This window comes from Lampris incognitus, chromosome 3, assembly GCF_029633865.1.
Source record: "Lampris incognitus isolate fLamInc1 chromosome 3, fLamInc1.hap2, whole genome shotgun sequence".
In the NCBI taxonomy this organism is placed as follows: domain Eukaryota; kingdom Metazoa; phylum Chordata; class Actinopteri; order Lampriformes; family Lampridae; genus Lampris; species Lampris incognitus.
Window position 1 is genome coordinate 9,337,414 of NC_079213.1, and position 22,622 is coordinate 9,360,035.

At 43.5% G+C, this 22,622-nt stretch overlaps 5 protein-coding genes across 5 annotated transcripts; 2 read left to right on the forward strand and 3 right to left on the reverse strand.

Annotated features, from left to right (window-relative positions):
* The first annotated feature begins 548 nt into the window (after positions 1 to 548).
* Positions 549 to 971, forward strand: LOC130110054 (histone H3-like). The gene has a single exon (XM_056277033.1). The coding sequence runs from the start codon at positions 561 to 563 to the stop codon at positions 969 to 971; it is 411 nt and encodes a 136-aa protein (XP_056133008.1). The 5' UTR covers positions 549 to 560.
* A 1,392-nt stretch (positions 972 to 2,363) lies between these two features.
* On the forward strand, positions 2,364 to 3,176 carry LOC130110085 (histone H4). Its single transcript, XM_056277065.1, has one exon. The coding sequence runs from the start codon at positions 2,480 to 2,482 to the stop codon at positions 2,789 to 2,791; it is 312 nt and encodes a 103-aa protein (XP_056133040.1). The 5' UTR covers positions 2,364 to 2,479; the 3' UTR covers positions 2,792 to 3,176.
* Positions 3,177 to 3,457: 281 nt separating this feature from the next.
* On the reverse strand, positions 3,458 to 4,151 carry LOC130110066 (histone H2A-like). Its single transcript, XM_056277045.1, has one exon. The coding sequence runs from the start codon at positions 3,895 to 3,897 to the stop codon at positions 3,514 to 3,516; it is 384 nt and encodes a 127-aa protein (XP_056133020.1). The 5' UTR covers positions 3,898 to 4,151; the 3' UTR covers positions 3,458 to 3,513.
* Positions 4,152 to 4,960: 809 nt separating this feature from the next.
* On the reverse strand, positions 4,961 to 5,393 carry LOC130110074 (histone H2B 1/2-like). The gene has a single exon (XM_056277054.1). It carries the CDS (start codon positions 5,380 to 5,382, stop codon positions 5,008 to 5,010), a length of 375 nt encoding a protein of 124 aa, XP_056133029.1. The 5' UTR covers positions 5,383 to 5,393; the 3' UTR covers positions 4,961 to 5,007.
* A 7,162-nt stretch (positions 5,394 to 12,555) lies between these two features.
* Positions 12,556 to 19,452, reverse strand: LOC130109130 (dual specificity tyrosine-phosphorylation-regulated kinase 4-like). The gene is made up of 13 exons (XM_056275873.1): positions 19,430 to 19,452; positions 19,029 to 19,086; positions 17,965 to 18,136; positions 17,187 to 17,350; positions 16,645 to 16,781; positions 15,894 to 16,034; positions 15,550 to 15,682; positions 15,149 to 15,233; positions 14,689 to 14,861; positions 14,327 to 14,387; positions 14,100 to 14,229; positions 13,631 to 13,749; positions 12,556 to 12,626 (listed from the first exon to the last, which is right to left on the reverse strand). Exons 1-13 carry the CDS (start codon positions 19,450 to 19,452, stop codon positions 12,556 to 12,558), a joined length of 1,467 nt encoding a protein of 488 aa, XP_056131848.1.
* Between the last annotated feature and the right edge of the window lie 3,170 nt (positions 19,453 to 22,622).

Consider the following 22,622-nt stretch of genomic DNA (forward strand, 5'->3'; position numbering starts at 1 on the left):
TGTCACCAGTCAACCTGAGCTTTGTTAAAGGATCAGTTTAAAGTTTTTTTTTACTCATATTTTTCTTCAAAATCTTTAAAACCTTGTTTTCTTACCAGTCTTATTAAATTTAGGGTAAATGTGTGTGCCTATTTGATTTTTCACTGCCAGTCATTGGCGAGACAATCGGTTATAATAAACATACTGATCAATCCATATTCTAAACGATAACCTACATATTCATATAATCTACTAGATAATCTATATTTTAGCATTTTATTCATCGACCAATAATTTAATAATCTATACATATATTAATGTGAGATGGTTTTCATTTTTCATTTGCTTCTGTTTCAGACTTGGTTGGGTTATGAGAAGCTGACGTGAGGAGGCGCCCTTTAGTTTGAATGTTCCGCGGGTTTTTCAAAGCGACTCTGCTCCAATAAGGATCTGTCAGAGAGCACGTGTTCCTGGCCAAGACCAATCAGCGTGTGGCTGGACTCCGGCTCTGGCTATATAACCACGGCGTTTGCGGCGTGCCAGTAAGTCTTTAGTAAGGAGAAGTGAGACTTTGGTCTACTATGGCTAGAACAAAGCAGACCGCCCGTAAATCCACCGGTGGCAAAGCCCCCAGGAAGCAGCTCGCTACCAAGGCCGCCCGTAAAAGCGCCCCGGCTACCGGCGGTGTGAAGAAGCCTCACCGCTACAGGCCCGGTACCGTCGCTCTCCGAGAGATCCGTCGCTACCAGAAATCCACGGAGCTGCTGATACGTAAGCTGCCCTTCCAGCGGCTGGTGAGGGAAATTGCTCAGGATTTCAAAACTGACCTGCGCTTCCAGAGCTCCGCTGTCATGGCTCTTCAGGAGTCCAGCGAGGCTTACCTGGTCGGTCTGTTCGAGGACACCAACCTGTGCGCCATACACGCCAAGAGGGTCACCATCATGCCCAAGGACATTCAGTTGGCTCGCCGCATCCGCGGAGAGCGTGCTTAAGCCCCGTCACCTGACAACCCACAACGGCTCTTTTAAGAGCCACACACATGTCACTGAAGAGCGTTTGTTCACAACCTTGGGGGGCGCTGACTTCAACTTAAGACAATTGTTCTATATAAATGTTGCAGCTACTTTCTGTGTTTTCTAACCATTTAAGCCTGGATAATGTAAATGTGTCATCACATTTAAGATACAAACCACAGATGGGCAGAGGTGTAAAAACCAGGTGCTTCATCAACAGGGACGTACATGAAGAGACGTAACATCATACGAGACCATTGTCTCAACCTCCTCCATGAAATGGTGTCCCTCACCTCATCCACAAACTCCAGTGTTCTGAATGTGATGTTCATTACTGCCTACCAACCGTTTAAGAATAGATGCCAGATACTTAGAGATGTTATGGGTCACTGAGTTAATCATACTAACAATAGACCCCAATGGCACATCCTGTTTATTTATCTTAGGTAAACCATCAGGAACACTCACTTTGTCATTTCACTTCATGCACTTGTGTACATGAAATGAAACGAAATGCCCTTTTCCCCAGCCCACAGCAGTACAACACAAACACAAAAACACATCCAAAAACTACCAGAACACACTTATCCAAGCCAATAAAACTAAATAATAAACTAAATAGTTGTCGCTTCCCCTGGGTATAATCTATGGTACACATTTCTGTCAGTAGCATTGCCCTGTTCTAACACCTTCAGACGATCTTATCACTTTTTTTCTTGCAACCACTGCCTGGATCTCGTTTCAGGGGCTCATGAGTATTTATGTCTCCAAGTAACGTCATAAAAGTCTCTCAATAAATGTTGTGTCCAGATGAACTGAGTCGCCTTACTAACAGCTCACAATCACTTTCCATGCCTAACATTACTAATGTCTTCCAAAACAAAAGCGGTGGTGGTGTGAGCAAATAGTCATAGGCCAAGCAGAATTCAGCTTTGGACGTGACTTTCACTAATTTATCTGGATCAAATACTACCCTACTTTTGATATAAGCACTCTGGTTGAAATCGTTGCTGGGTTTTGAAAGAGGTGGTAGGAGGAAAATGTCTGATTTTACTTCTTTGGCCTGATGCGCTGACTTTGCCATCTCCATATCAGCAGCCTGCTGTGTTTCGGTCTTCTGTGGGTGAAGCGGATTATTTGCCACTTGGTAAAGAAGAAGAAAGTGTTTTTTATTATTATTATTTTTACAAGAACGTAGGGAGGGAAAGAAGGAAATGTTAAGGAAAGGAAGCATTTATTTAAAGAGCAATTCTACAATAAGTTTTTATTTCAGTTTAATGAATGTATCTGTCGATGTAATTTGAAATACAATGGGGCCGTTCACATCGTCACCAGCGTCTTGATTTCCTGAAGGGGGAGGGGCTACACCGGACCAACCCACGAGGCTCTCCGCCTCTATCACGTCCGCAGATGAGGTTTAAGTATACGGACCCTTACAGCGACGTGTTTAGTTTGTCGTATTCATCGGTGAGCAGTCCAGTGTAAAGATGAGTGGCCGTGGTAAAGGAGGTAAAGGTCTGGGTAAAGGAGGCGCCAAGCGCCACCGCAAAGTCCTTCGTGATAACATCCAGGGCATCACCAAGCCCGCCATCCGCCGCCTGGCTCGCCGCGGCGGAGTGAAGCGTATTTCGGGTCTGATCTACGAGGAGACCCGCGGTGTCCTGAAGGTGTTTTTGGAGAACGTGATTCGTGATGCCGTCACCTACACCGAACACGCCAAGAGAAAGACCGTCACCGCCATGGACGTGGTGTACGCCTTGAAGAGACAGGGACGCACCCTGTACGGCTTCGGCGGTTAAACTGAGAAACCAAACCCACACAAAGGCTCTTTTAAGAGCCGCCCACGTTCTCGAGAGACTTCCTTACGATTGTAAATGTAATATTTATGTTTGTGATATATCAATTTTAAGGCGGCACCGTGGTTATGGCAATATGCCACAACTGGCTATATAAACATGGAAGCGTTATTTGTATTTTACTTTTTAAAGGTGATATTTTTCTCAAACCAATAAGCTTTTTGACTGAAAACAGTTGAATTCTGCTTTGACTGACTGATCATACTATTGATTTTGTTTTGGAAGACGTTAGTGATGTTAGGCATGGAAAGTGACGGTAAGTTAAGGCTGAATCAGTTCATCTGGACACATTCGAGAGAAATTTACTACTTAAAGATTATTGGGATCATCAAACCTTCCATTTTAAAAAAATCTCAATAAATCCTTTTAATCACCTGTCATGTACATCTTGAATGTGATGACATCTTTACGTTATTCGGACACTTGAAAGTAGTTATTTTTTTCGATAAGTGGTTGCAACATTTAAATAGAATAGCTTGAGAGAAGTTGGTTCAAGTCAGCGTTTTTCCCAGATTCTCTTCTAGTTGAATGAGAACAATCACCAGTTTGTGATCTGCTGTGAAATGGTAGCAACATGGCATGGAAACAGGAGCACTGCTTTCTATCAGATTAGTGTGGCTCTTAAAAGAGCCTTTGTTGTGTTGGGCTGAAGGCTGTATGTGGATCTACTTCTTGGCGGGCTTGTCGGTCTTCTTGGGCAGCAGGACCGCCTGGATGTTGGGCAGCACGCCGCCCTGAGCGATGGTCACTCCGCCCAGCAGCTTGTTGAGCTCCTCGTCGTTGCGGACGGCCAGCTGCAGGTGACGGGGGATGATGCGGGTCTTCTTGTTGTCCCGGGCCGCGTTTCCAGCCAGCTCCAGAATCTCAGCGGTCAGATACTCCAACACAGCCGCCAGATAGACCGGGGCTCCGGCACCGACACGCTCGGCATAGTTGCCCTTGCGGAGGAGTCTGTGAACACGGCCCACAGGAAACTGGAGCCCGGCACGGGAGGATCGGGTCTTGGCCTTGGCCCTCGCCTTTCCACCGGTCTTTCCTCTGCCGCTCATGTTTGATTCTCTTCGTTCAGTTAAACGCTGAAAGCTAAAGTCGCGACCAGTCAGCAGGCGGTATTTATACACGGAGCTACGCGAAGATAAAACACGGTCCAATCAGAGAAGAGTATTTAACTGATGAAATTGGCGCGAGGTCTTCGCCAATGAGCTATAGAGAATCTGTTAAACGAGCGCTTAACGTTTAGACCAATCAGAGCTGGTGGTGTTAAAACGTCACTCTAACAGATTCGGCCTCTCGACCGTCTTGGTATTTGTGCTTATATTATAAAATGTTCTCTTAATATACACTGTAAATTTACTCTGGCAAAAGTGCTTTGTTTTTGTTTAACATTATCATCATTATTGTTAATACTACAGTTCATTTTCTTTATTTACTTTTGTAATGACCATGTAAAGGTGTAAGGTTGTTTATAGTTGACTGGTCTGATGATATATATATATATACACACACACACAACGTTCCTGTATCGTTTGTATTCTTGCTAACAAAAATAAAAATATCTTGGTATTTGTGGCATCTTTATAATATGCATGTTCTGTCTTCACAGCCTCGTTCAGATCAACACAGAAGCTGTGCACTTCTTCGAGACTGGCACCATGGATGCACACCAGTCGGTGGGCTGTGTCACCCTCTGGATGATGGCATTTCTCTCCATCTTCGGGAGCTCCTCCTTTACCTTTTTCAGCATAGGGAGAGAGGTGGGCGCCGTGCTGTGTGTGCAGCATATGGCTGAGCATTGTCTTTCAGCTGTATACTCACAGGTTGTCTTTAATGTCCCATGCTCACCACATGCCTGTAGGCGTCTTCTGTTGCGCACCGTTTCATCCATTGGGAGAAGAATGCTGAATATGAAGCTGCCAGTGAAGAGGAAGGCCAAAATGGCTTATGGATGTGATGAAAGAGGACATGCAGGTGGAAGAAGAATGCAGAGGACAGGAAGAGATGGAAACGGATGATCCGCTATGGCGACCCCTAACGGGAAGCAGCCGAAAGTGCTACTTAACGTCACACCACACGATAAAGTATCACCGATAACATAACAGCTCTCTGGTGAGGTTGTGTGTGGCTCTTAAAAGAGCCGTTTGTTTGGGCCAATGGGCAGATTACTTGGAGCTGGTGTACTTGGTGACGGCCTTGGTGCCCTCAGACACGGCGTGCTTGGCCAGCTCCCCGGGGAGCAGCAGGCGGACGGCGGTCTGGATCTCCCTTGAGGTGATGGTGGAGCGCTTGTTGTAATGCGCCAGGCGAGAAGCCTCACCGGCGATGCGCTCGAAGATGTCGTTGACGAAAGAGTTCATGATGCCCATGGCCTTGGAGGAGATGCCGGTATCGGGGTGCACCTGCTTCAGGACCTTGTACACGTAGATGGCGTAGCTCTCCTTCCTGGTCTTTCTTCGCTTCTTTCCTCCCTTGCCGGCGGCTTTGGTCACGGCTTTCTTGGAGCCCTTTTTGGGCGCTGACTTGGCGGGTTCAGGCATGACGCTACACTCGTAATTCTACAAGAGTAATAATGGTGGCGGCTATGCTCAGACGCTGTATTTGTACACAATTGATGCAAGTTTTACTGTGCTGGTCCTCGTGTAAGATTGGTCAAATACTGTCAGCTGACTGCGCATGCTCCGTGTCGCGTGACTCCTTGGACTAGAGTAGTCTTCCTGTTGTTCCTTGCACATTAATTTTGTGTTCCCGGTCCAAAATGACCGCTCCATTATAGCGGATTACAAATCCATAATAACACATACATTATCACCTAATTTCTTTTAGATCAATATAAACTTAAGTTCTTGTGAGCATTACAAGTTTTGAACTTCTATTTGCTATTTATGGCCTGTAGGCCTCATTGACCTGAGCTAATACAACTAATGTTTTAGTAAAAAAAAAAACAGCGTATGGATTATTTCAACTATAACAAATAATTGTGTTTTTTCTTGCTTCCAGTCTGGATTTACCTCAATCTATCCACATCACAAACACGTTGTAGACCAACACATCCAAGATGTTGAAGAACATCACCATGGGCCAACGTCATCCTCTCACAAGAGTAAGTGCCAGTAACCTGCAAAAGTGCAACAACCAGTAAATAAAATGAGTACATACAAGTGATACTTAATGTCTGCATAGTAACGTGAAAATTTGCATCAAAGCATTGTTCCGGGGAGTTCTCTGGGCGAAAACAACGCGAGCCAGCGGGACAAAAGCGCGTGCTGAGAGCCACCATCTCTTTACAAATGCTGCTGCTCTGAGAGTGTCATGCTTAGTGGCTAGTCGTGTTGCTAAGGCTACTTAGTGGCTAGTCGTGTTGCTAAGGCTACTTAGTGGCTAGTCGTGTTGCTAAGGCTACTTAGTGGCTAGTCGTGTTGCTAAGGCTACTTAGTGGCTATTCGTGTTGCTAAGGCTACTTAGTGGCTAGTCGTGTTGCTAAGGCTACTTAGTGGCTAGTCGTGTTGCTAAGGCTACTTAGTGGCTATTCGTGTTGCTAAGGCTACTTAGTGGCTAGTCGTGTTGCTAAGGCTACTTAGTGGCTAGTAGTGTTGCTAAGGCTACTTAGTGGCTAGTCGTGTTGCTAAGGCTAAGAAGACTTTCACTGTCGGCGAAGAATTGATTCTGCCTGCTGCCAAGGACACGTGCCATGAACAGTTGGGGGAAGCTGCAGCTAACAAGGTGGCAAATGTTCCTCTTTCAGCTGCCACAGTTTCAAGGAGAATTGATGAAATTGGTGAGTTGCAATGTTGTTATATGTATGTTATGTTAATGCGAGGAAAATATATGCTGTGTGTTTAATATCCAAACGTTACTTAAAATGTTATGATACTGGACTTCCGGTAAGATGGCGACTTGAATAGCAGCACAACTTTCTGCCTCTCGCAAGTTGGCTAAAATAAATCCCCTAAAACACTAAACTCGACGCAAAAAAAGGAGAAATGAGAAGAGGAGGTAATTCGAATAAAGGTAGCCGTACACTCCAAAAGGGTAGCGCACCAGATACACAGGGAGCGAAGAAACAGTCGGAGCAAGGTAATAGCAAACACGAGGTTGAAGAAGCTACAATGGCGGCGGACACAGCTGAGACATTGCGTGCTGGATTAGCAGCCATCGCTAAAGAGATAAAAGAATTCAAACAAGAGCTACGAGGTGACTTTGCCAGACTCAAAGATGAGGTGAAAAGGGAAGTGAAGGAAGAGATTGCTTGCTTCCGAGAAGAAATGACACAGAAGTTTGCAGAGAGCAACGGCGAAATACAGGCGCAGAAAGCGCACATGAGTGAAGCCCAGAAGCGCATAGCCGAGCTAGAGGAATGGCAGGCGGACTCGACAGAACTGCTGATGGACATGTCGACCCAAACGCGCCAGATGCAAGAAAAAATAATGGACCTGGAAGGGAGGTCAAGGAGGATCAATATTTGAATCTTTGGTGTGCCAGAGGAAACGGAGGGAGGCTCCATTACCCAGTACGTGGAACAACTCTTGAATACTCAACTTGACTTAGAAGAAGGGACCAATCTCCAGATACAAAGAGCTCACAGAGACCTCGCTCAGAAACCCCCTCCGACAGCTCCCCCCAGGTCAATAGTGGTGAACTTTCAACAGTTTGATATAAAAGAAATGATTCTCAAGAAAGCATGGGAAAAGAATAAGATAGAGATAGGGGACAAACGTATTTACTTGATCACGATTACGCAGCTGAAGTGGTCCGGAAAAGAAAATCATATTTGGGCATTAAGAAAGTGCTCAAGGGTAAAGGAATTCGTTTCCAGACACCCCTCGCCAAAATAAGGATCCACTGGAACAACGGAACGAAGACCTACGACAATGCCAGGGAAGCTGCGATGGACATGAAGACGAGAGGCTGCGACATCGAGATACCAGACGATGACACGGCAACCACGGCCACAGAGCAGGTGGAGGCGACTGGGATGCGAGCAGGGTGGCAACGAGTCCAAGGCGCGAAAGGAGGACGTGAAGCTGCACAACGAGCGAAAGAGAAGCTCCGGGCCTATCGGAGAAAGTAGGATTGGTATCGTTCTGACTGAGTTGAGCTCCATTACAAAAGGCTTTTTCATCACATGCCACTGAGAGAGGTAGGCTATACGGTTGCCAAACGTTGGACATGCCTAGACAAGGCTGTAGGCTTATCCCATGTGATGGGCAAAATGTCAAGTCTAGAGTGGGGCCCTTTCTGAAAAGGATTTCCCCTTCACCTACCAACGGGGACTCGGGGTGGTTAGGTCCCTTTAGTTGGAAGTTATTTTTGTTGTTGATTAACGTGTTTTATATTTGTAGTTTTTTTGTTTGGAGCTCTGTGGGAATATATGGAAAAAGTGTATCAAGATGTCTAGATGGTTCACACTACTAAAATAATGTCGCTGAATGTTAACGGTCTAAATATGTTAAAGAAAAGGGAAAAGGTTATGATTAAGCTAAAAAAGGAGGATGTACAAATCATATTCCTACAAGAGACCCATTTAACACAGATAGAGCATGGGAAACTTAAGAAATATGGGTACATACATTCATATTATAGCTCCTACAAGGAAGGGCGCAGGAGAGGTGTTGCAATTTTAATATCAAACAAAACTCAATTCGATTATGATAGGGAGATGGGAGACAAGGAGGGGAGATATATTATAGTGAAGGGGAGGTTAGAGAACAAACCAGTGACATTGGTAAATATATACGCCCCTGCTGAAAGTGATAAAATATTTTTTAAATCTTTGTTTGATGAGATAGCAAACGAGTCAGAGGGGGGGTCTTAATTTGTGGGGGAGATTTGAATGTCGTTTTGAATCACAAAATGGATACGACCAGTATCAAAAGTACTAAAACACAGGTCACTCGATTTGTAAATATATCACTGGAAGAGATGGGGATGGATGATGTGTGGAGACAATTGCACCCTCAGGAAAAAGACTATACACATTACTCAGCTGTACATAAAGTTCATTCAAGGATAGACTATTTCCTTGTGAGCAAAGACGATATTTACAGAGTAAAGGAGTGTAGGATTGGAGGGGCGGATATCTCAGATCACAATCCAGTATATTTAGAAATTAATTTGAATTGTAGAAAGCGAAATCCGGTTTGGCGGTTTAATGTGGGTCTACTGAACAGTGAGCAGAGTAAGATTATGTTAAAGACGGATATTCGGACATATCTAGAAGACAACAGCAATGGGGAAGTAGACCCAACAATATTTTGGGATGCCATGAAGGCGGTCATCAGGGGAAAGTTAATAGCGCATTCAGCATTGATCAAAAAGGCAAGATCAATTATATCCAGAAAGAATACGGACAGGTTAAGAGAAATGGAGAGGGAATACCAGACTGCGGGAAATCCTGTGGTGTTGGAGCAAATCAAATCGGCTAAGTCAGACATTAATAAAGAACTGTTAGATGAAGTTGAGAAAAAAAGCTTGTTTCTCAAACAAATATATTATGAAACAGGCCCGCGCGCAACTAAACTGTTGGCAAAACGTATTCGCAAACAGCAAGCAGTTGGCCATATACATAAGATCAGAGACCCCCATTCAATGAGTTAACGAATATACCAGAAAGCATAGAGGACATATTTTTGGGATATTATAAAGAGCTATATTCACAACCCACACCTGCACCCGAAGCGGAAATTAATACCTTTTTGAATTCATTAGATTTACCCTCAATTGGACGGCTCCAAAATGACAAATTAACAGCTGACATCAAGATGGAAGAGGTGATAGATGCAATAAATTCTTTGAAAAACAATAGAAGCCCGGGCAGCGATGGATACCCTGCAGAATGGTACAAAGTGTTTAGGGAAGAGCTGGCACCGATACTTCGGAGATCCTTCAATTGGACACTTCACAATAATAAGATACCACCATCATGGTCAGAGGCAATAATCACAGTCATTCCAAAACCGGGAAAGGATAAAGAATATTGTGGGAACTACAGACCTATTTCACTATTAAATGTAGATTATAAAATATATACGACAATTATCTCCAAAAGGTTAAACTCATTCATAGGTGATTTGATAGATGAAGCTCAAACAGGATTCATGAGAGAAAGACAAACGCATGATAATATCAGAAGGACATTGCATATTGTAGATCAAGCGAGTAAGAGAAAACAAGCTACACTATTAGTAAGTTTAGATGCAGAAAAAACATTCGATCGGGTGTCTTGGAATTTTTTGTATGCAGTATTGGAACGACTAGGGTTCAGCAATAAGTCAATACAGTGCATTAAAACATTATATCAACAACCTAATGCTCGGATTAAAATAAACGGGAGTTTAACGAACAAGTTCAGTTTGCAGAGGTCGACAAGACAAGGATGCTGTTTGTCTCCGACACTGTTCGCGTTATTCATTGAGCCTTTAGCGGAGGCCATTCGCCAAAATGAAGGAATTAATGGAGTGACAGTGAATGGCACTGTCCACAAGGTGGGGCTATTTGCTGATGATGTCATAGCCTATCTTGAGCAACCACATACATCACTCCCTCAACTAATGAAGCTACTAGAACTATATGGTCATTTATCTGGATATAAAATTAACATCTCAAAACCACAGGTGCTAGTTCTCAATTATACTCCAACCACATAATTCAAGGGAAAATTTGACTTTAATTGGAATCTAAACAAAATCAAATATTTGGGAATTTACATTACCAAGGAATTGTCTAAATTACATAAAGCAAATTACGGCAAGATCAACGATGTGATGCAAAAGGATATTGATAGATGGTCCACTCTGCCACTTGACTTCAGCTCAAGAATTGAGACAGTTAGAATGAATATTCTACCAAGGCTTCTTTACCTATTCCAATCGTTGCCTGTAGAGGTGACTCAAGCTCAATTTGATAGGTGGGATAGGACAATATCTAGATTTATTTGGGGAGGGAAGAAGCCCAGAGTAAGGTATGAAACTCTCCAACTCTCAAAGGAAAAGGGAGGTATGGGTTTACCAAATCTAAAAGAATATTTCAAAGCTGCCCAGCTGAGATATGCTGTTGACTGGTGTAGGCAAGATTACATGGCCAAGTGGAAAGTCATGGAAAGGGTATATGGTGGGTACCCTATCCAGAATATTTTAGGGGATAAAGAAGTATACAAGAAAACAAAAACCCACATTGATTCAGTCACATTATTTACACTGGAGTTATGGTTTAAATTGATTAAAATCAACAAATTACAAGATGAGATACAGTTATTGAGATGGGTAGCATATGATAGAGACTTTACTCCAGCGAGGCATGACACAGTTTTTAAACTGTGGGTTAACTGGGGAATCACAGCATGGTGCACTCTAGAGGAAAAAGAGGAGATGGAGAGTTTTCAGGGTATGAAAGACAAGTTTGATTTGGAGAATCATGACTTCTTTAGATATTTACAATTAAGGGATTATTACAACAAACATATCAGGGGAGGACCCTCCATGGAGGTGAACAGTGTGATTCAAATTATAATCAACGCATATAAAGGGAGAAAATCTAGGACTATATCTGTACTATATCAAGCTCTCACAACTAATAAACACTCAACTACATATATAAAAGAAAAATGGGAATTAGAATTTGGCACAGAAATTACAGAGGAGGACTGGCAGAATATGTGGAAAGTTCATCAATCCTCCACTAGTTCGCGGATATGGAGGAAATTCTCCTGGAAAAATCTGATACGTTTTTTTATTACACCAAGAATCAAAAATAGATACTCCAGCACCACCAAACTGTCATGATGGAGGAAATGTGGAACAGAGGATGTAGACCACTCGCATATATTTTGGAAATGTAATAAGCTAGCGATGTTTTGGGAGATGGTTCATGATGTAATACAAAAGGTACTTGGATATGACTTCCCTAAGTGCTATATGACCCTCTATCTCTGTAATTTTAAAAACGACGATATAGGGCCAAGTGATAGATGTTTGGTTAAGATACTGCTGATTGCGGCTAAGAAGGCAATCACAAGAAAATGGTGCCAGGTGGACGCCCCCACACAAGGACAATGGATGGAAATAGTGGAGGACATTCATACGATGGAAAAACTGACTCATCGATTGAGACTTACAGTACCTCGGATGGAAGACCAGTGGAAGAAATGGACATGGTTTAAGGAGCAAACACGCGACAACATAATTCATGACAACACTTAAGACTGGAAGGTTAGACCCACAGGAAGCTCTTGTAGCTCATTTTGTTGTGTGTTTTTTTGTTTGTTTGTTTTGAGTTGCCCTGTTGGGCTTGTGTGCAAGTAAATGTAGATAATTCAATGTTTACTTCTGAATACGGATGCCATGTTTGTATTGACCTAAAAACTTCAATAAAAACTAAAATGATAAAAAAAATGTTATGATACTACTGACTTATAAGCCTAACCTATATCCCCGTAGTTATTAACGCACCCCCGTCTCTCCCCCGGTCCGCCAGAACATTGTCAATATCGAACTGGTCCGCGGTGCAAAAAAGGTTGGTGACCCCTGATTTGCAGGGATGGCTCTCTGCTGGTGAGGTGGGTCTTTCTTTTTGTGGTGACATCCTTTCTGGCACTTCCTGCCTGGCTGATTTTGACCGTTGTGACTGGCACCTCTGCAGTGTTGGGCAGCAGTGGGCGGTTGGGCTGTTCTACCCTTGCAAAAGATGGCAGTGGGTGAGTTTTGCATTTAATTTCACTAGCTGTTCTGTTTGGTCTGCCACTCATCGGCCTGGGTAGTTTGAAGCTCCCAACCGAAGCTGCCGCCACCTGAGGAATCTGGGAGAGTCAAGTCAAGTCAAGTCAATTTCATTTATATAGCCCAACATGACAAGTTACAAATTTGCCTCAGTGGGCTTTACAGCAACACAACATCCTGTCCTTAGACCCCCGTATCGGATAAGGAACAACTCCCTAAAAAGAAGCCCTTTAACAGGGAGAAAAAATAGGAAGAAACCTCAGGGAGAGCAACAGAGGAGGGAGCTCTCTCCCAAGATGGACAATGTGCAATGGATGTTGTGTTTACACAATTTACAGAATACAACACTGAAAGAGGATAACAGAATTAAGATGGAATTATAAAATGTATGAAGAATATGATGCACAGGATGCCAAGCAGTGTCCAGACGCCACTGGAACAGCCCAGGACACAAGCCACGCGACCAGCATCACCGTCCAAAAAAAAGAAGAAGAGAGAGCTGTAAACTGATGACCTGATGCCCATTAGTTGGGGGGGGTGGGCTCAAAACGACATAGCTCACCTTCTCTGCCCTGCTGGCCTTTTGCTGAACTTGGGCTTTTTTGGTGGCCTCCAACCGGGGCAGACGTGCAGGACACAGTTTCCTTCGGCTGAGCAGGTCGGCTTCCATGCCAACAACAGAGTTTCTGGCCACTGTGTGAGAAAATCAAGTCAATAAAAACAAATCTTGAAAATGCTTTGAGAAGAACCACAAAACAAGAGACCTGGGTCAGGAACTTATTATATATGCAATGTTTAATGATAATCAGACACCTCAATTGCCTACAACAATCAAAATGCATTTGTAAATAAAGTTTCTTGTTCCACAAAGACATGGCCACTATTTGGAATAGAATAATGGGAATAGTGGATATCACAAGTTCCTTGTTGACAAAGTGATGATTTGCTTACAGACCAGATCTTTATTTATTGATTGCTATATTGATGTTGAACTTCAGGCAATGCTTTCTTTTTTTCCACAAATAATATATAAAGTTTTAGAAACATGCTTTTCTTTTCAGATGTCTCCTCTTACCATCTGTTGTTGTGACTTGTCTTTTGAGGCCGAACTGAGATCCACTGCTCTCCTTATGCTGCAAGATCCAAGGATGCTGCATGGCCTTGTCCGGCGTCATCCTTTGGCTCGGGTCCCATCTAGTGGATAACACATTTAGAAAAAAATCGCAAGTTATCTTAAACTGATAATTAGATAAGTTTTGCAGTCTTAACACCTTTAGAAACAAACTACAGACACTCAGAACTGTGGACATTGAATTTCTTGATGTCCATTTGTACTACAAAGTTATTAAAGGCCTGATGTTAACTGCTGTCAGGTGAATGGAAACCACTTAGGATGTAATAATCCAAACACTTTCAGAAGAAGGGCTTACAAAAGTGCAGGGAGGATACTAATGATAAGTTAACCCACAATCTGAAAATAATACACGGTTTGCACACAGACTTTTCAATTTCTATCGACAGTGTTTGTGAGGGAGCTGACGTACACCAAGCAGCGCTTAATGAAGTCCAGGAGATGTGGTTCCTTGGTCCTCAACATGCTGGCTAGATCTTTTCTTCTGGGCTGCTGCATTTCCTTTTCACTCTTCTGTTTATGAATCAGCACGCCCTTGGAGTCTGATACACATGTAACAATGTCAACACACTGACAATTGGATGGCAGGAAATCCTTCCACTTTTATCACAATGTAGGTCAAGGAATCAAATTGCTCACCGAAGAACTTCTTCTTATTTGGTGCCGATGCAAGAAGACCTTGGGGTGGTGTACCCAGCGCCTGAAAATACACATAAAACCAATAGTGACTGATACATCAAAACCAATACAATTGTCATACGTATACATATGTACAATTCACACATACGGCACTCATCCCTCTCTTGCTATGTGTGGTTAGGTGTAAGTGCATGCAATGTGAATGTTGTTTCACCTGCTTCATCTATCCTATCTAACACAAACACAAAACACGATCACATTTTATTTTGGAGAATGAATTTAAATGAACTTGAATCTCAACTCATTAAATGGTCAAGGAACCAGTTAGTGTTATAGTATATATAGTCCACTCTTCTTGTTACCTCTATCATGAGGGACAGATGTTCTGCATTGTCCCAACACCGGAAAAGCTCTTGTCCAGTGCAGAGTTCAAATATAATGCAGCCTAGACTCCACATGTCAACAGCAACACTACAGACATGGCCCAGGATCGCCTCCGGAGCGCGATAGGGCCGAGTCTGGATGTAGGACTTGGCTGTGAGAGAGAAAAGAGTAGAGAGAGAGAGAGATGTCAGATGGAAGGAGTATTGTTTTGTGTTGTAATTCCATAGTAAGTCTCCTTCGGGACTGTTAATCTCATTTAATGTGTATTTTGTGTACTGTATACGTACATGCCTTGTGTAGTGCATGTCCATGTAACTGCCATAAGGAACCAGTGCTTGCAGCTGCCCCTATAGAGTGCTGTGTCTGTTCCCCACCGTGTTTCGTATTAAACTTTACAACATGATTTACACAAGACCATAAAAACAAACGGACACATACCTCTAGCCTCTTTTTCATAGCGGCTTATGCCAAAGTCAATCACTTTGAGTCTGTGTGGCTTTCTGCTTGACAGAACAATGTTCTCCTGAAAGAGAAACATACACGCATATGAGCTGGACCATTTTGTTTTATGTCTGCAAGTCGTTCAACTTTTATTTTTTCTCAAATGTTTTCGATGACATATTTCCGTACGCAAGGATTGTTAAAATTGTTCGTAATGCACCTGATTTGCATTTTAATCAACTTTTTTGAACGTTTGCTTAAAACTTGGGACAGAGACGTGGTTGCACAAGTGTCGGTGCCGTGCTAAAACAAATCCTACTCTGTTAACTAGCACCACCCGGGCTGTGTTAAACCAAAGAGTGGTGCTCCCGGTGTAGACATGTAACGATGAGCCGTACCGGTTTGAGATCACAGTGCATGAGCTTCTCTTTCTTCAGCAGCGAGAGACACTTCAGGAGGGAGGTGGCGTACTTCCTCACCTCTGCTGTGCTGAGGCTCTCGTCAGCATTGGCCTTCCTGTACAGGGTTTCTCTGGGGAAAAACAAGTCAGATTGGAAACAGGTTTAAATACCATCAATTATCCCAAGGGAGATTCAGTTATGTGGGGCAGTTCCGGTAAACAGTGGGCAGTATGTCTCACATATGGCAGTGAGCAACGTTTGTCACACTTAAATGACGTGTGGCTGGGTAGTCGCCAAGCTGCACACTCATTAGAAATTAAACAATCTTTTTTTAAGCTCACCCCAGCAGTTCAAAGGTGATACACAAATGTTTCCGGAAGTGGAAGTGATCCTTCTTACGGACGATATTGTAGACGTTCATTTCATCCTTCTTTCGGAGGGCTTCTAGGATCTTGACCTCTCTCTTCCCAAACTGATAATAGCTGGACGGCAAAGGACCACCGGGAACAACATGAGATCTCTGGTCATGAAGGTGACTGCTACACTATGTTTATCATAACATCTTAATTGTGCCTCATTAGTTTGAACTTGGTACCGGTCCAAATCAGAATTGGATCATTATACTAGCATTCATTAGAACAACCAAAGGGAAAAATAGGGTAAAGTAAAAATATTATGTAAATAGATGAAATAATAAGTTAGAACGTACTAACGTTCGCTAATGCACATGCGCTATGTGTAGAAATACAACAGTAGAACCATTTGTTATCAGAACACAAGTTCAGGGATATGTTAGATAAACTAACTATGGGACACCGCAGCATGTCTGGACCTATTAATCTCCATATGGATATTGATGAGAATATTTATAATGTATATGGTGTCTGTGCATGAATATATATGCTGTTGTGCATGCACAGTCCCACAGATGCATTAGCTTTTCCCCATACGAGGTCTGCTGAGGGCATCATGTGTTATCCAGGATTCTGCATACATGTACAAATGCATTTGATAAACGTGTCTTAAAATTTGCATTTTCAATATCAGTTGTATAAGCATGTGAAAGAGTTGTAGATTTTTTTTTTTTTTTACCATTTTTTGCTTCTCAGCAGCTTCATAGCCACAAACTCCCGTTTCTTAACGTCCCAGCATTTCAGGACCTGCCCATAGGTACCTTGACCCAAAACCTCCAGCACCTCATAACGGTAGGCAATGTGGTCATGGAGGACCTGTGGACAAAAGGTTGGTTCATTGACTGATCGCTAAAACCAAAGGAAAAAGACAAACATGCAACAAGGAAAGAGATTTTAATTATTGATCTAGACAACAAGTTGCCATTATGCCTGCCAGTGGTATGGGAAGAGTAGACAAACTTTCTGTACCAGCCACCAGCTAAATTAGGTATTTTTTTGATTAGACCAACTGGGATGAAGGATGGTCAAATAACATACAAAACTAGCATACTTTCTGTTGGCAGGGATTCAGTGCCTTGCTCAGGGACCCTTCAACAGGAATATTGCTCACTGTCATGGAGGCCCCAACCCTTTCCATTCGAAGGATGACCTCTGTGCTCCCCATGACACCCTGTTGTCTAAGATTTACCCACTTTCTACATCACACAGCTGAACAGTTACCTGCAGATAGTACGTCTGGGGGTCATCATAGCCGTTGTTGTGTGGGGAGCTCTTTGAGCCATTGATCTTAGGGGAATGTAGACCGAGGTACCAGATCTCTGAGTAATTCAATATCTCCTCTCGCTCGAACTCTGTCAAGCGATGACCAAAGGCCTCCAACACTTCTGCGAGGACGGAAAGGAAAACTGAAAGAGACACTCTCTTCTCGGTGTATTACACACTGAGGAAGGGAAGGTCAAAGCTACAGTGTCCCTGACAATACAAGTAACATACGTTTCTCTTAAGAAATGTGACACATCAAAAACCCTTAATAATCATGTAATGTCTGTAATAGAAAAGAGGCAGTCTGTTCAAATGCAGTTATTCGTTTTAAGTTGCCTCTGAAGTTGTTTTATTGTATTCTTTCCTTCCACCTTCTCTACACACGTTAACACTATGAAAGAAACCTCATCCTCCTAACTCTTATCCCAACAACTTCTTGTTTTGTGTTGCCCCCCCCCCCCCCCCCCGAGAATCCAGAAATCTTTTGGACCAGCAGTGGGATGTGTGACCCCCACATAGACTGAGCCTCTATAGCAGGTGCACACGTGTGCGTGTGTGTGTGTGTGTGAGTGTGTGTGTGTGTGTGTGTGTGTGTGTGTGTGTGTGTGTGTGTGTGAGTGTGTGTGTGAGTGAGTGTGTGTGTGTGAGATCTCTAGCAACATGGCTTACTAGCTTCCTCCGACCTTTCTGGTGAAATGTGTGCTACAAAGACCCTGAATTGGAAATGAGAATTTACCTCCAGGGGACATGGGCAACCTGAGTCCCATAAAGGAGCGATGTTTCTGCTTTCGCTGTTTGCCCAAGCTTGGCTTGAAGTCTGTCTTCTCCTCTTTTGGGCAAGGGGCCTTCGACTTGCTGTGCTGCTGCTTCAACTCGCTGTGCTTCTGCTTCGACTTGCTGTGCTGCTGCTACTCCCAAAATATTGAGACATTTACAGATAACATAATCACAATCATCATGATGTTGATGTGCTACTGCTGCTACAACTACCACAACAGACAGGAAGACAGACAAAACGTCAGGTGAACTGAAAATCAATGACACTGACCACAGGCTTTGCACTGGGACGCTTTTTCAACTGGCACTTGTCTATTTTTGGCAAGACAGGCCTCGACTGTGATCGACTGGTGGCCTGTCCAGGGTGTCTCCCGATCTGCCGCCCGATGACTGCTAGAATAGGCTCCGGCATCCGGCGACCCTGAGTTGGATAAGCAGTTTGGATAATGGATGGAAGCCTGGACTGCTGATGGTCTGAGGAACGCTGCAGAGTGTCTGAGTCCAGTACGGGGACAAAGTGTGGACGCTTTTCCTTCTGTGTATAAAAAAAAGAGAGATAGAGCCTATTTGATAGTGTTTGCATGTATGTGTGTGTTTGTGTGTGCACATGTGTGTTTCTGTTTGTGTTTTAAAGAGAAATATATCCTGTGATCAACTCCAAAGGGTGGGATTCTTAACATGTCTGTTTGATTGTAACGATGACCTGGTTTGAACCCAGGTCAAGGTTTAAATCTAAATTATGCTCCATATAAGCATCATTATGTTGCCCAAAGGGATTTTGTTAAGGTCCCCAATTGGATGAAAGAGGAAGAAAGGTGGAGTGAATGAGTTTGTTTTTATGCACCCGGGGCACCCTGTAACACTTTTGAGAGTTGTAATGAAATGTGCATTACAAATGAAAGGTATTAGCATTATCATGAGAAAGAGTGTGGATGAGAGAAAGTGCACAAGGCAAGTGTGAAAAGGAGAGAATTAGTGTGAGAGAGTGACGGATGGAGAAAAGGAGTGAGAATGCATACCAACCTTTTGTTGTGACCGCCCGTTCTTCTCGTAGAGAAGTTTCTCCTCCTTCTTCCTCCACCTTCTTTGGGAGGAAGCGGGAAGGTTGGCTTCACATTTAAAGGATCACGTTTCTAAATTGCCTCAACATTTAATAATAATAATAATAATAATAAATTAAACTTATATAGCGCTTTTCTAACACTCAGAGTGGCTTTACAATAAACGGGGTGAGACAAGACAACAGATAAACATAGCACAAACATACAGGGGTGGATGGGAAGGGGGGCTACGAGAGGGAGTAAGCGGCAGCCACACAGCAGTACTCTTCCACTTAAAGAGAGATACTAAAGGGCAAGAAAAGGGCTTTACTCCCGTAGCATATTCCTCTCCGAGGGAACCACTAGGCAGATTTAAACACTTACTTCTTCTCCTCTTCTCTGTTCATGTCGCCAAAGTAAAGGTTTGCTGTGAACTGCAAAATCCCACGTGCGACTTTGAGAGAAAAACTAAAAAGAAAGTCTCTCGATCGATATTTATCAGGGTTTTTTTTTCAAACAAGGCTCAAACAATGCTCTGTAGTTAGTATTTGTGCGTTTGCAATGAAGGTGAAAGTCGGTATGAAGACCAAATTCCGATGAACTATATATATAGTTGCCGCGGGTTCTAGAACGTTGCCGTCTGTCGAATTCCAAAAAAAAAATGGAACGCTGCTGTCTGTCTACGGCAGCACACAGCAATACACATACAGCCCTAAGCAGCCACCTGCATTCCCCTTTCCCTTAAGGGTCATCCAACGTTGTATGGCTAGCACAAGTTAGCTAATTTAGCGAGCACAAGTTCGCTAACTTAGCTAGCCAGCTAGCCCGCAAGTCCAGTAATTAGGTTACGTTTCTTTGTTGTTTTGCATTGCTGAGGGTAAGTTGTGTTGAAAAATGCTGCCGCGCTACTTCATTGTTTTCCTTGCAAATGAGCTGTTTATGTTGTAACATTTAATACATTTTGATTACTGTTAATACTATGGAATTACCATTAATACTATTACGTTACCTAGATGTTGTGTTGTTTTGACCGTTACTATACATTTTGTAGACATTTTTCATTTAACTTTCCGGCGCCATTTTGATATTACGTCAGGCAGCCCTGTACCACGTGATCAACGTAGCGCCGCAGATTTTAGCGCCCTTTTCTTAGTGTAAATTCTGTTATTTTGCTGTTTAGGAGTCGATGTGCAGAGGGGACCAGGAGGCGACTCATGGGTGCTGTGTTTGTCTTCTGCAGGTATGTGTTTTCCTTGTTAAATGTTATAATTTTCGCTGTCTCTGTTTAGCAACCCATGCACATTTTACTTTGCCCACCGGGTGGCACTGTTTTTCATTTTGTATATTTTTCATGGCTCAATTTTAAGTTTTGGAGAGGAACGAGTTAAAACGTTGTTGTGATAATGTGAGAATGAAATCTAACAGGGCCGTTTTGCATTTCTGAGGGAGTCGATGTGCAGAGGGGACTGGAAAGCAACTCGTGTGTTGTGTTTGTCTGCTACAGAAGCAAATAAATGCTGGAAACCCTTGCATAGTCACTTTCATGCCCTACCCACATCCATTACATATGTACATGTATGTGTATGGATATATATGTATATGTATGTAGAATTTAGTTTGATTAGCTGCGTTACTAGTGTAACCCATGTATTTTTCCCCTACATAGAAAGGTTAATGTAGTGTATTTGAATAAGAAGTGCATTACTCAGTGTGACTGCTAGGAGGCACTGTAACTTTGCTGTTGTGTTACTGTGTTTGTATTGAGACCACAGAATAAAAAACGTCGTTGACTGACTAGACATGGCTTCCACCCCATCATATATTACATGGTGTCAGAATAAAACTTGAAGAAACCCAAGAAAGGAAGAAAATGGAGCAGATGAAACCTCCGACCTCATTAAGTCTAGAAGGAAATCTAGCGGAAAATTGGAGAGTCTGGATCCAGAGATTCGAACTGTTCCTTGTCGCCAGCGGAATTAACGAAAAGTCAGATGCAATGAAAAGAGCCACGTTCCTACATGTGGCTGGAAACGAAGCAATTAAGGTATATAACACGCTTGACTTCGATGAAGACGTAGATGGCAATGATATATTGAAAGAGCTATTCCGCCAACATTGTGAGCCAAGGAAAAACGTGATGTTGAGATATGACCCCAGTGTATTTGTATGACTATGTGTTACTGTGTACTATTAGTTTGTTTACGACTTTGTCCACAAGTGGGCGGTGTTGCGCTTGCATGCGCGGATTGATTACGTCACTGAGACGCTGTTCATTTCCTTCTTCTCCCCAAACTACCGAATAAACGGAGGCTGCATTTTTCCCTCCAGCAGAAGTTTGGTAGTCAGTACGAGTCTTTATAACGGTTTAATAATCCACTTCATCTGCGCAGAGATAGACATTAAGTATTAGTCTAGTCTTCTAACAGGTTATGGGCCCAGATAACGTTGGATTATTTAGTAGCTTGATAAAAGAAGTACACAAAGTGTGATAACCTCGGATGGCGGGATGCGCGCAGGTTAGCACGGAGTAGCAAGTTAGCAAGTGTGAAGCTAGTTAGCATCGAGAGAGGCTATCGGGAAGCTAACGGAACGCTAAGCTAAGCTAACGCTACCTAGGGAGATGGAGCGAAAGAAGAGCAGGTGGCCCACATTCAACGGACAGGCCGATGAGTATGAACTGTGGGAAGAGCGAATGCTCTGTTGCATGCATGGTGTGGGGCTGAAAACCACCATTCTTACCGAGCCCGTGGGACCTTTGACAGTGGAAGAGCAGGCCCTAGACGAGGAGCGGAACGCGGACGCCTACTGCGCATTGGCGCCTTTATTGGACAACACAAGCTTGGGACTGATCTTCAGAGAAACGAAGAACAACGGTAGAGAGAGTCTACGGGTGTTGCGGGAACATTACATTGGTAAGGGCAGACCCCGGATTGTCACTCTGTATGTAACATTGACTGGGCTAAAGAAAGCTGATAATGAGACGATCACCGAATACATTATCCGAGCTGAACAAATCATTACGGCTCTCAAAGGGGCGGGAGAAGCACCGAGTGAGGGACTAATGATGGCCATGGTGATGAGGGGGTTACCCGAGAAATATAAGCCATTCACTCTAATGGTGACACATGGCGACAGTGAGTTGACATTGGGACAATTTAAGGCCAAATTGAGAAACTTTGAGGCGGCAGAAGATGTAGCTAATGCTACAGCATCGGACGAGACGTCCGAGAGGGTGATGAAGGCCCACGCAGCGCCTAAGAAAAAGCCAGTGAAACGCTGTGAGGGAGAAGATGATCAAACGGTGTGCTGGCGATGCGGTGACAAAGGCCATCGGAAATCGGACTGTTCACGCAGCGTGTGGTGCAGCTTCTGCCGGGTCAAGGGTCACACGGAGAAAGTGTGCAAGAAGAAGGACCACGCTGATGGAGCCAGGTGTGCACGCGAGCAAGGTGGCGGCGGCGGTGGTGGTCACGGAGCAGGTCGAGGTCAGGGACTGGGGAATGCTGCGGAAGAAGAGGACTACATCTTCAGGGTGCAGGCTGGAGAGACCAGCTCAGCAGGACCAGGACGACGGCAA